The 13,072-nt window shown below is 33.5% G+C and overlaps 1 protein-coding gene across 1 annotated transcript in view; it reads right to left on the bottom strand.

Annotated features, from left to right (window-relative positions):
* Nucleotides 1–13,072, bottom strand: part of LOC140439434 (neuronal acetylcholine receptor subunit alpha-7-like) — a 302,499-nt gene that overhangs the window by 12,179 nt on the left and 277,248 nt on the right. The window contains exons 7-8 of the mRNA XM_072529334.1: nucleotides 11,275–11,464; nucleotides 6,376–6,382 (exon numbers count right to left, since the gene is read on the bottom strand). Coding sequence (XP_072385435.1) covers nucleotides 6,376–6,382; nucleotides 11,275–11,464 — 197 coding nt within the window. The remainder of the gene's footprint in view (nucleotides 1–6,375; nucleotides 6,383–11,274; nucleotides 11,465–13,072) is intronic.

Raw genomic sequence — 13,072 nt, forward strand, 5'->3', positions numbered from 1 at the left:
TTTATAACATTTATTTACGGCATCTAGCCAGTATTGAGCGGTTATTGTTGTCAATTATTGCTTCATAAGTTACGAACATAATTAATTTCAAATGTTTTTTGAAGCGTTCAATGATTTGCAAAATGATTTCAAGTAATTTATTTTAAATAAGTGATGGATTCGACCGATACGTGACGGAAATTTATTTTATATAACAATAAAATACTGAAGACACTTCCAGAAAATTTATAATACTTCTTACTTGACAAAGGTACTCTGCCGAAATAGCTATATTCTAATATATATATATATATATATATATATATATATATATATATATATATAATATAAGATATAATAAGATATACATATAAGATAATAAAAGATATTATAATAAATTTTGTGGAGATGTTGAAAACAAAAGTTTTCAGTGTTTTATTGTTATATAATTTATTTTAATGTTAAGAAGACACATCTGTCACCGAACGAAACAATTACCAATCTGTCAACTCGAGAACAAAGATCTCCAGAGTTTATGCAAGGCTCCTATCTTCACAATCTGGATTTTTTTCGCAAAATGATTCTCAAACAATTCAACTAACTGTTAAGGAGATACGTCCGCCGCTGACAGAAACAATTACCAATCTGTTAACCCGACAACAAAGATCTACAGAATTTCGGTAAGGCACTCTACAACCTGGATGTTCTTGGATAAATGGCCAAGCAAAATGATCTTTTATCATATCTGTTGAGCCAACTATGCATTCGCCTAAGGAAAATCGTACGACAGACAGGGTTGTAAGAAGAGGGATTGTAAGATCCTTACAAAATCGCCCTATAAAAATAAGCTTGTTGCAATAAATGCTAACAAAGGGAGCAAAGAAAAGGAAAGTCACCCACAACTATCGACTTAAGCGCTGATAAACTAAATAAAAAAAGAAACAAATTCGTCAGAAAACCAAAAAAGCTAAAAGAAACCAATAAGAATATTACTTCTATTGTACAGGAGAAGATGATGAGCATGACGAAGCCACAAACATATGTGCCATATGCGTTATTACCTAATTACTTTGAGGCTTTCATTTTATGTCTGTTTATACTGAGTATACGCATAAATGTGTAATTTTGTTTTAAGACACTTTTGATAAAAGTTTATATTTTGATTACAAAAAGGTGTGGCTATTAAACCGACTATAAATTTGAATGTTTTTGAATGTTAATGAAATGTTGTTGAAATGTTGAATTTATTTCCTATCGTTAAGTTTTTCCGATAATCCTTTAATGTATGGTATTGTTATTTTTTTTCGTATTATAATGGTATTATTTTATGTAAATGTTATAGGACTCAGTTCTAAGTTGTTCTATTCCATTCGGTCTATTCTTGAAAATTCTTAATATTTAAACGACAAAGGAGAATGAGTAATTTTGGCGCTATCATATAAGGATTTATTGATTTTGTTAATATAAGTAAACAAGATGGAAATTCATCTTTACCAGACTTAAAACCGTGAACTTATATTACGGTAAATTACGATCTTACACGCTAGAACTGAAGCTAACAAAAATGTTTCTAAAACTATCATCTGAAATTTAAAAATGCCTTCGCGAAATAAAAAAAAAAAAAATTAAATTAGTCCGGTGAGTTCTTCTCACTACAAGTATACAGTGCCCATTGAGGTATCACATCAATAAAATGATACACCCTAATACGACTTTATATTTTGTACAATCAATATTGTTTTGGATTAATGGTATATCGAGAATATTTTCGATATACTTACACATTATATTCTTCTTTTTCTTCTTCTTTTATTCTTGTGTAGACATGATTCTGCCTGTTTTTCAATGTGCCTCAATAAGTCATTATTCCATCGTTTTCGTGGTCTTCCCATTGATTGTCTTCCTGTTGTGGAAACGTCTCTCGCCGTTTTTACTATTATATTTTGTTTAATACGGCTCTTATGATCGTTACATTCTACTTTTCTCTTTCTTAGATGTTTCTGTTCTTAGTGTTCTCCACTTTGCATCTCGCATTATGTCTGTCCTTCTAGCTCTGTCCCATAGTATCTTGCCATCGATTTTTTAAAGGTTTTTAGCCCTACTGTTTCTAGCATTCTTTTTGTTTTCTCTGTGATGGGTCGTGTTTCTGTTTTATAATTTCTGCCTTTCATTTCTTTTCCGATATTGTTTCATTCAGACATCCTGTGGCTTTGTTTGCTCTATTCACTTGATCTTTCACTTCTGTTTAGAACTTTCCGTTGCTAGATAGTGTTCATCAATTGCTCTATTATCTGACAATCCAGCTGCAATTTACATCTTAGTAATTTTGCTGTTATAACCATGTATTTTGACTTTTTTTGGAGAAACATGTTAAAGCTTCTGTCTGTTATATTAAATTAGTGCAGCGTAGGTACGTTGCAAATCATGTTCGCTTTGAGAGAGTAGTATTGCGTCAGCTGCATGTCAGATTATTTTAAGTTATTTTTCTCCCATTTGGTATCCTTTTTTAGTTCTTACTTTTTTTATTATTTCATCCATAATAAGGTTAAAAAATAAAAGACTCAGGGAATCTTCCTGTCTTATCTCATTGACAGCTTGTCAGTTGGCTCTTCTCCTATTTTTACTTTTATTGTGTTGTTCTGACAGATATTTTCCATCGTTATCGATCGATAGACGTTTCGAAACATAGATATGCCAATTTGTTGTATTCTAATGATTTCTCTTGTACTTGCCTCATTATAAACATAGCGTCGGTGCATGATTTTCCCGAGTTTTTCTGCTAGTGTTATAATTTCATTTATTTTATTGGTTATCACTTTGGTTGTTAATTTTTATGTTGTGTTTAATAAATTAATTCCTCTGTAATTTCCCAGGTCCGATTTTTCTCCCTTTTTGAAGCGAAGTATTAGGATGCTTGATCTCCATTCTTGAGGAATCTGTTTTGTTCTATAATTTTTGGAATTAGTTTTAATAGTTGTTTGGTCAGATCTGGTTCTCCGTACTTTAGGGGTTCGTTCGGTATTCTGTCCTCTCCTGGTGATTTTCTATTTTTTAATTTCCTTAATGCTTCCTTATATCTCTTCCTCCTCAATATTTGTTTACATTCTATAAGAGCTAATACAAGACAAAAGAATTATATTAATTCTTATATTATATTTCCTTTGTCTTGTATTAGCAAAAAAGACAGAATAGATAGGCTTAAAAAAATAATTTTTGTGATGTTTAAATATCTATAAAGAAATAGTTATATAATAATAATAATGTTAATTATTATAGAAATTGGTATTGTCTAAAACATGTTCACAGAGGATTGATTGTTACATCATACTTTAATTTGTCTGTAGTGTTTTATTATCCATCTGTTAGCCAGTAAGTCTTTAAGCATTAATATTTTGTAGAAATAAATAAAATTAATTTTTATAATTATTTGCAGACTATTTGCATGAATATAATCATACATTAATACGAGCTAAGTTTTTATGCAAACATTTTCCAGTTCTCCGTTAAAAGGGTATGCGACTATGAGGATACGCAATCATACAAATTTAATACTTTGTAATGGAAAATGTTCTCTTTGTCTGATGTGCAATATTCTCGAAAACCTCATTTTCTACTACATTCGTCTTTTAGCGAACCGTCCGTAGTTTTACTCAGATTAGATTAATTGTTTTACTCCTACAATGTCAATACGACATAATAAAAATCAGTAGTCGTTTGTTTGCATATATCTCTTCAGCAATAAACCACTAATTGTAGTATAAAGGATTTATTTAACGTTTTAACTTTTAGAGAGACAACTGTTAAATAATAATGAAGTAAACTATTTTTCGTTGTAAACTCGGGAACAGATAGCAATTGAAACATTGAGTAAGCATTTGGCTACCAATTTTTTCGGATGAGGTGGATTGGTGGAAAATTTGAACTGTAGCTAAGGAGCAGCCTAAGAAACAAAACTTATATAGATCTCATGTGTGCTTGTACCCTAGACCTGGATGCCAGCCATCAGGGAGGTTGAAATTTTTTTATCAGAAATAACTTCACCATTCGTTAGAGGAATAAATTCTAACAAAAACATCTTTTATAAGCAATTTTCGTACAGTTAATACTTTTTGAGAGATTAGCGCCTAAAGGCGGTGGTTTTCTAGCCTAAAAATGCATAATTTTGAGCGATTTTTTGCAAATATAGTCATATAACATAATGTGATTATAAACCAAAAGAAAATTAAATAAGACAGAGACTGATAACTTTTAACTTTTGTAGGTGTAGGTGTTATGTTTTGTTTCAATGTCTTTAAGGAACAAAATGAATTTTTCTGAAAAAACTCATACCAAAACACTTTTTAAAGTAATTAAGTACCTTTCAACTGAGCACTGGTAAAAGTCATTAGCATTAAAATAACGGAGGTAAAATTATTGAGGTAAATAAAACGGTTTTATTGATTTTTCAGAATTCCTCAAGAATGGAGATCGAGCATCCTAATACCTCTCTTCAAAAAGGAAGACAAATCGGACCCGAAAAATTACAAACCAAACGAAATTATAATACTAACATAAAAACAAGGTTCTAGGTTTGGAAGATCATGCACCGACGCTATATTTATATTGAGGCAAGTGCAAGAGAAATCATTAGAATACAACAAACGTTAAGGTTAATACTTAAGAAGGTATTTGACCGGGTTTAATTAAAGAATGTTATCCCCTTATTGTCCGCACGAAAGATACCTCTAGGAAAAATCAAAACAGTCGAAAATATCTACCAAAAGAACACAATAAAAGTAAAAGTAGAAGAAGAACTAACTGACCGAAGCTGGCAATGGGATAAGACAGGGAGATTCCCTGAGAGTCCTCTATTGTTCAAAATGATTATGGATGAAATAATATAAATACTACTCTCTCAAAGTGAAGATGATTTACAACGCATGCTGCACCAATTTAATATAACCGCCAAAAACTTTAACATGTTAATTTCCCAAAAAAAAGACAAAATGCATGGTTATAACAGCAAATTTAATATGATGTAAATTGGAGCTGAAAGATCAGATAAAGAACAAGTGGTGGAGTTTAAATATCTAGGAATCACATTATTTAGCTACTGAAAGCTCAAAACTGAAGTGGAAGATCAAGTGAATAGAGCAAACAGAGCCGCAGGTTGCTTGAATGAAACAATATGGAGAAATAAAAATATCGGAAAAGAAATGAAAGGGAGAATTTACAAAACAGTCATCAGACCAATAATGACATACGCGGCAGAAACACTATCTAACACAGAGAGGACAAAAAGGATGTAAGAAACAGCGGAGATGAAAACAATTAGAAAAATTGATGGTAAGACACTAGAAGACCTAGAGCTAGAATGGAGCTAGATGGAACAACAACTTACTGGAGGCACACAGAAAAGCAGACAGAGTCATGTCTACATAAAAAAGGAAGAAGAAGATAAAAATAGATATTAAAATTAATTACTTAGCGGAAAACAGTAAAACTAAGCATAATTTATCGCCATTTTACTTTCATATATCACCATTCTCTTCTAAACCTCTTCAATAAAATATATGAAACAGGGCATATACCAACAGACTGGCTAATGTCAACATTTTTAATGTTACCAAAAAAAAAAATGCTAAACAATGTAGCGATCATCGCACTATCACTATAATGAGCCATATACTGAAAATTTTCTTCAAAATACTGCACTCGAGAATTTACAACAAAATAGAAGTACAACTAAGCGAAACATAGTTTGGTTTCAGAAATAACAGAAAAGGTGTAGGGATATAGAACAACCAGTAAATATGTGTTTTATCGACTTGGAAAAGGCCTTTGACCGGGTTACGCACGACAAACTGATAGGTGTCACGAAACAGGTGGGAATTGATGACCAAGACTTCCGTATTATCAAAAATTTTGTATTGGCATCAATGTGCAAACACAAAAATTGGTCAGAATACGACGGAATCAATAAAAATACGACGTGAAGTAAGGTAAGGGTGTATTTTATCGTCTCTACCTTTTAATATCCACTCTTATCTATCTAGAAGCCTTTGATGAAGATGCAGACGAAATTAATGTCAAGAACCTCAGAAACGCAGACAAAACAATACTAATTGCTTTCAATGAAAAACACTTGCAACATCTTATAAACAGGGCGACCGAAACGTGTGTTAAATATGGGCTAAATCTTAATACTTTTAGGACAAAGCTTATGGGTTTCAGCAAAATACTGTTATAACCAATGAACATCAGAACGTATGGAATAAAGTTAGAAATAGTCCACAATATCACCTACTTGGGCGCTAACAATAACTAGGATATAATCAAAGAAATAAGGATCTGCATTGAAAAAGACAGAGCCGCCTCCTATAAACTAAATAAAACTCTCATTAATAGAGGTATTACATTAAACCTTAAAATCAGAATAATACGCTACTACATATTGTCCACATTGCTGTATGGCATGAAGAGCTGGACACTTACAGAAACACTAATGAAAAAATTGGAGGCCTTTGAGATGTGGATCTACCGACGAATATTACTGATAAGTTGGTTTGATAGTAAGAAATGAAACAGTTTTACACTGAATGAAAAAGAGCACAGAAATAACAAAAACAATAAAAATTCTAATTTGCAATATTTCGGCCATGTATTGAGACATGCACAGAGGATAACCTTCTACACCTCATAATATAGGACAAAATCGTCGGAAGAAGCGGCACAGGCCTAAGAAGAATATCCTGGCTCCGAAATCTCCGACAGTGGTATCAAGAGACGTCTGCTAATCGTCAATGTTCGATAATCGAGTGCTCAAGAAAGAAGATATGTAAACAATAGGTTCTGCTGACCTATCAGTAACTGCCGATATCACTTCTTCACGGTTGAAAAATCTTTGACCACTGAGTCACTTTCTCAAGTTTGCTCCTTCGTTTACAACAGTAAAATAATGGAGTAGCAGAGTTTAAACAAGGTTGTACGAGCTGCTAAGCCTAACATCGAAGTGGTCAACCAAATCATGTGCAACTCCAGAAATGGTGAAAAAAATCCACAAAGGGACCTGGATGATCGTCGACTAAAAGTGCGCGAGCTAGCAGACTTAGTAGATATTTCAAGAAGTGCGGTAAATCGCAAATTAACTGAAAATTTGGACATAAGAAGGCTTTGTGATGGGTTCCGCGTTTGCTCACACTCAAATAAAAATAGTGTCATAAGGATGTTTCCATTGAGTTTAGCAGATTTTCACAGCAACAAAGTAGAATTTTTGCGCCATTTGTTAGTGTAGTTTATTATCAAATTCTTTAACTTTCTCAATTGCTCGTCTGAGACAGAATAAATTATCTGTATAAGACCTACCAGTCTGCTCTTAATCCACTCTGCTCTTCTATATCTCTTATTTGTTCTTCACGTCACACTCAATCTTCTATAATCTTTTCTTGTCATTGTTTTTCTATCTATTCTATATATATATATATATATATATATATATATATATATATATATATATATGTTATATGTATTGTACCAACTAATGTTGCTGACCACGACGATTCCCAGGGTATCAGGTTTCTACTTCCAAGTACCAGAGCCTATAAGGATCCGTACACATGCAGAGTCAGCGGGACCCAAGGTTTTTGCATGTTCCCACTGAGTCAGCAGTTTCTAATATTATAAAAACACTTGTCGCTCTTTATACTCGTTCATTTTTCTTTAGTCTTAAGTACAGTATAATCAAATTTGTAACACGTAACTTTGTTTATTGTATTTTGAAATAAATTTAATTTTTAAAAAGTCAAAAAGGTGTTTCGTGATATAAAATATATATATATATATATATATATATATATATATATATATATATATATATATATATATATATATATTACAGGATCCAACTTGTACATACAATACATTTTGGAGACGGCTATCGCCGTATTTCCGTTCTCCTCCGCCAATTCTCCCGGCTCAAGGCATGCTCCTCCTCCAAACCTCTCGATCCCATCGCTCTTCTAATTACTTCATTCCATGAGCGTCGAGGTCTACCTCTTTTTCTTCTTCCAGAGGGCTTCCATCTGTAAGTTTTTGGGGCCAACGTTTCAACGTCAGGCATTCTCAATAGGTGTCCAAACCATTTTAAACCCCTTCTTTCTATTCTGTCAATGACCGTTTGTGTAGCATTCATGTTATTTCTTATATATTCGTTGGTCTTCCTTTCTTGATGAGCCTTGATGTTCTAGCACTTCTTCTCAAATAATCCATTTCAATTGCCAACAATTTTCTCTTCAGGTCTGCATTAATTGTCTATACTTCAGAACCATAATAAACAACTGATTCAACCATGGTTTGCCCTATTCTTTTTTTGTTCCTTTTGGAAATGTTGCGATCCCACCATAAGGAGTTCCGACATCCTACAATTTTACGTCACTGATTAATTCGGTGTTTAATTTCGGTTTCCCCCAAGCCGTTTTTATCAATGAGTGCACCTAAATATTAAAATTTTTACACGTCCTCGTCTATTAACACTTCAAACCTTGCATCTGAATTGGTAACTAAATATTCTGTAATCTTGAGCTAGGACGACTTGGTCATCCGCAAAGTTCAGGGAGAACAGTACGTCATTTCCTATGGGGATTCCCATTCCCTGGTAGTGGTTTTTCCAATTTTGGAGGGCTACCTCAATATATAAATTAAACAGTAAGGGTGACATACTGCATCCTTGTCTTAGTCCTTTAGTTACTTTTATTGGCTCTAATAGTCTATTTCCTATTTTTAGGTAAGTAGTGTTATCCCTGTATACTTCTGTGATTATTCCTAAAAGGTATTGACTAATGCCGAGCTGTTGTAAAGCTTGCCGCAATTTAAGTCTTGGAACTGTAGCATACGCCTTTTCTAGGTCGATGAAGGCTAGATATACTTTGGTACCAACCGCTATTCTTTTTTCTATTAATTGTTGGAGTATAAACAAGTTAACAGTGCCAGATCTACCAGGCGTAAATCCACTTTGGTCTTCGCTAATTAGATGTCCTATATCATCTTGTATTTTTCCAATTATTATGTTTCCAAACGAAAGTAGGTAGGACACTTAATCATCTGTAGCAGTTAGGATCTTTTCGATTACCCTTTTTAAAGATGAATACTTCCAGCACGATGAATCGTACGTTTTTCATTTTAATTAACGCAGTACGGACCTCGTTGTTAGTAGTATTAATGTTACTATTTGTTTGTCTCTCCATACTGTATTCCTTTCCCATAGATTCCAATCTGGACTCCTGGAGTAAATTTTATAGTGATTTTCCCACTTTTCTATAGGAATTAAGTTGCTTAAGGAGTTATGGGTGTTTTTCTTTAGATTAGTGATAGTTCTCCATGCTTCCGTAGTCTGAGAACCACCAATTAAATTTTCAACTTGAACACATTTTTGTTCCCAGAAATTGCTTTTTGCTTCTTTTATTTGATTGCGTACTTTTCCGTTTTTCCTTTGATATGTTACTCTATTGCTAGATGTTTTATTTGTTAGCCATTTCCTATATATATTTTGTTTTTTTCTTGTATCATTTCTTTTACGTTTTCTGTCATCCATGGTATTCGTTCGTTATTTTTCTATATTAAAGTTATATACGCTATTTTCCATTCTTCCGGAATCTTTGAACTTGAAGAACGCGTCAAAAATTTAAAACTCGATATTTCGGCAACTATTATAAAGGATATGGTTCGAATTCGGGGTCTTAATCTGCCTACTCCACCCACTCGTGGCGTACCAGTATCTTTTTATCCAGAAAAACGAGAACCGTCAAATAGCACTAAGGTCGAAATCTGCCTACTACTCAGTGTCGAGTGTCCTGTGTAGCTGCTTTTATACCCTCAACGCGCGTGTTTAAGCTGTTAGGACGTTTTCAGTTTCAATGGCTTTACGAATAATTCTCGATTTTAAGAAGAGGATAGGAACGATGGTTTTTTGCTTTTTCAGAATCTATTTTGTGACCTGTCTGAATATAATCTTCGGCTAGGGCTGAAGTAGTATCGTATTGTTTTACATATATAGAATATTCGTAAATACGGTTGTGGATTCGTCGATTTGTCTGTCCTATATATGTTCGTGTGCAACTGGAACAACATATGTTCGTGTACAACTGGAACAACGTATCTCTTATACACTATGGTCTTCATTGGAGATTTGGTCTTTTACGGATCTGACGAAATTGGACAACTTAGAGTGAGTAATGAAGTTGGTTTTGATGATTAGGGAGTTAAGAGAATTTGTACTGATCTTGTTAGTGACACCTTTCATAAAAGGTAGAAAGATTTTGGATTGATAAGGCGGCAAGGTTTCTTTTTTGGATGGAATGGGGTTTAGATGATTTTGAATGCTCCTATTGATTTGGGTTTTGTGGTAGCCATTTTGTAAGAGTGTTTTGCCTTATTGAATTGATTTCGAATGATCTGTGAATGTTGTCGCTAAGTCTTATGGAACGGAAAACAAGAATGTTGATAACTGAATTGAGTTGGGCGGGGTGATGATGTGACTAGGCATTGAGATAATCGTTTTTATGAGTGGATGGTATATATAATATATAATATAATATGCCTGCATATGTTATAATATAGGAGTTAAGAAAAATGACCAAAGATCCTTCGAGGCGGACAATACACGACATCAGGATGGCTACACTTCCTCCGGGGGATCAGGACTGAAAAGAGAGTTTTATTGTATTAGTTGTTTTCCAGGTAGTTGTTGACTTTAAGTTTCCTTTATAGTCCGCTTTAGACTGTTTTTTTTGTTTCATATAATTGTTTCTGCAGTATATTTTTCCATTCTTTGGTGTTTCTGTATTGAGTCATTTTAATAACTTTATCTTTTCTCTCTGTTTATGTTTTTTATCTCATACGTCCACCAACACTGTTTTCGAATCCTTATATTTGTTTTCTCCTCTTCCCCTATTGCTCCTATAGCAGTAGCGTGCAGATATTCTTTAAGTTTTGTGTATTTTTCCTACTGTGTTCCTCCTGGTGTTCTCACTAGTTTGTTTCGTTTATTTCGTTTTTTATTTTTGGTGCATGTGTAAGTGTATGGTATTTACATACATCGATATTGTCAGGGTAAATTTATTTGTATAACATTTTCTAACAATACAGGTAGCATAATATAGAAATATAATACCCAATAACGGTATGTTTAATACAGGGAAACACCTCCATTTTATTTTCTTCCTACTAATATACCCATAATTGTATTTAACATGCAATTGAGTATATTTTAAAAGAAAGATGACATTTTATCATGCTAATTTATTATCTTATCTATGAAACCTCACCTGTATCGGTGTGTGGAGATTTTCGAACTTCATAAAAACTAAAGGTGCCATTTTTTCTAAAACTAGAGTCCGTAGTATCCGGGGAACAGCAGATCCTCTAACACCGCGGTGGTATATATTTAGTGTAACCACTGAAAGAGCCGAAGCGAATGATACAAGGCATATGCTGACTCCGTAGTACATACCTAAAACATAAGAAACGTCGTGAAAATATTTGCATATTGATATTATTGAAAATATCGAAAATATATTTACTTAATTAAAGTATTCGTAGAATTAAATCAACTTATAAAATTCGTGACAAACGACACATTTTTAACAAATTGTTGCCAATTGATAGCAATGAATACGGCCGGTTTGCGCTCGACCGTTTTGAGCCCTTACCTGAAATCGACCGGTTTGCGCTTTGCAATTTTCATAATAGAAATATCTAACTACTATAGTTTCCTTAATCGGCCGATTTGCGCTCTCTTGCAATATAATTTTAATTTCATTCTACAATAATAGTCTGGTGAACCTGCAATGAACAAACTAACATGTCAAATAAACAGAAACATCTTTTTCCTTTAGATTTGAAAAAAAAATGTCAAATTAAAATCAACAAAATTATTAAATTTTTCTAATACTGTCGAACAACAGAGTGTTCTTTAATCTTTAATACCTCTGTTTATAATCCTTCTACCTGGAAGTTAATTGTTTAGATATTTTTTATTTATCGACAAGACCACTCCCTCGGGATACAGAATCTTGGTGTTTGCTAGCAACAAAGCTAGGGAGATTTTGGTTAACAGTAAGGACACTGTATTTATGGATGGAACATTCAAAAGCTGCAGTAAGCAATTTAGTCAAATATGTACCGTTCAGATCGATATTGGTAGTACGTCAGAGGAGACAAATACAATTCCATTGATATTTGCGTTACTTCCTAACAAAACCAACAAGACATCTTCTTCTTCTTCAAGTGCCATCTCCGCGGCGGAGGTCGGCAATCATCATAGCTATTCGGACTTTTGAGACGGCTGCTCTGAAAAGTTCATTTGATGTACATCCGTACCACTCTCTCAGGTTGCGCAGCCATGACATTCTACGCCTCCCTATGCTTCTCTTTCCTTGGACCTTTCCCTGCATAATCAGTTAGAGCAAGGTGTATTTCTCTGCACGTGTAATATGTCCGAGATATTCTAATTTTCTTGTTTTTATTGAATTAAAAATTTCCATTTCTTTGTTCATCCTTCCCAGAACCTCTTTGTTTGTGACGTGTTCTGTCCATAATATTTTCAGAATTCTTCTGTACACCCACAGCTCAAATGATTCCAGTTTTTTCATTGATGTCGCATTCAAGGTCCAAAGAGACATATGATATGTTATTTTCATCAATGAAAGAGAAACTACCAAATCGGAAACCATCTCTTATAAAACTGGATTTTGAACAGGCAGTGATTGGTGCCTTAGAAAATTATTTTCCCAAAGCCAAAATTTCTGGTTTTAATTTTCATTTCAATCAATGTATATGGAAAAATGTTCAAAATATTGGACTTGTTTCTGAATACACTGACAACGAAGAGATACGTTTGCACATAAGAATGTGTGCTGTGTTAGCGTATCTACCCATAGAAGAAATCGATGATGGCTGGTTATGCATTCAAGAAACCTCTCTTATTTATGAAAAAATGGAACAGTTTTATGACTACTTTGTCAAACAATAGTTAGAAAATACTCACATTACCAAGGAAATGTGGAATTGCCATGATCAAAGACATCGCAGTTATAACGTTTTAGAAGGTTGGAATCAT

The sequence above is a fragment of the Diabrotica undecimpunctata genome, chromosome 4, assembly GCF_040954645.1.
Source record: "Diabrotica undecimpunctata isolate CICGRU chromosome 4, icDiaUnde3, whole genome shotgun sequence".
NCBI classification, from domain to species: Eukaryota; Metazoa; Arthropoda; class Insecta; order Coleoptera; family Chrysomelidae; genus Diabrotica; species Diabrotica undecimpunctata.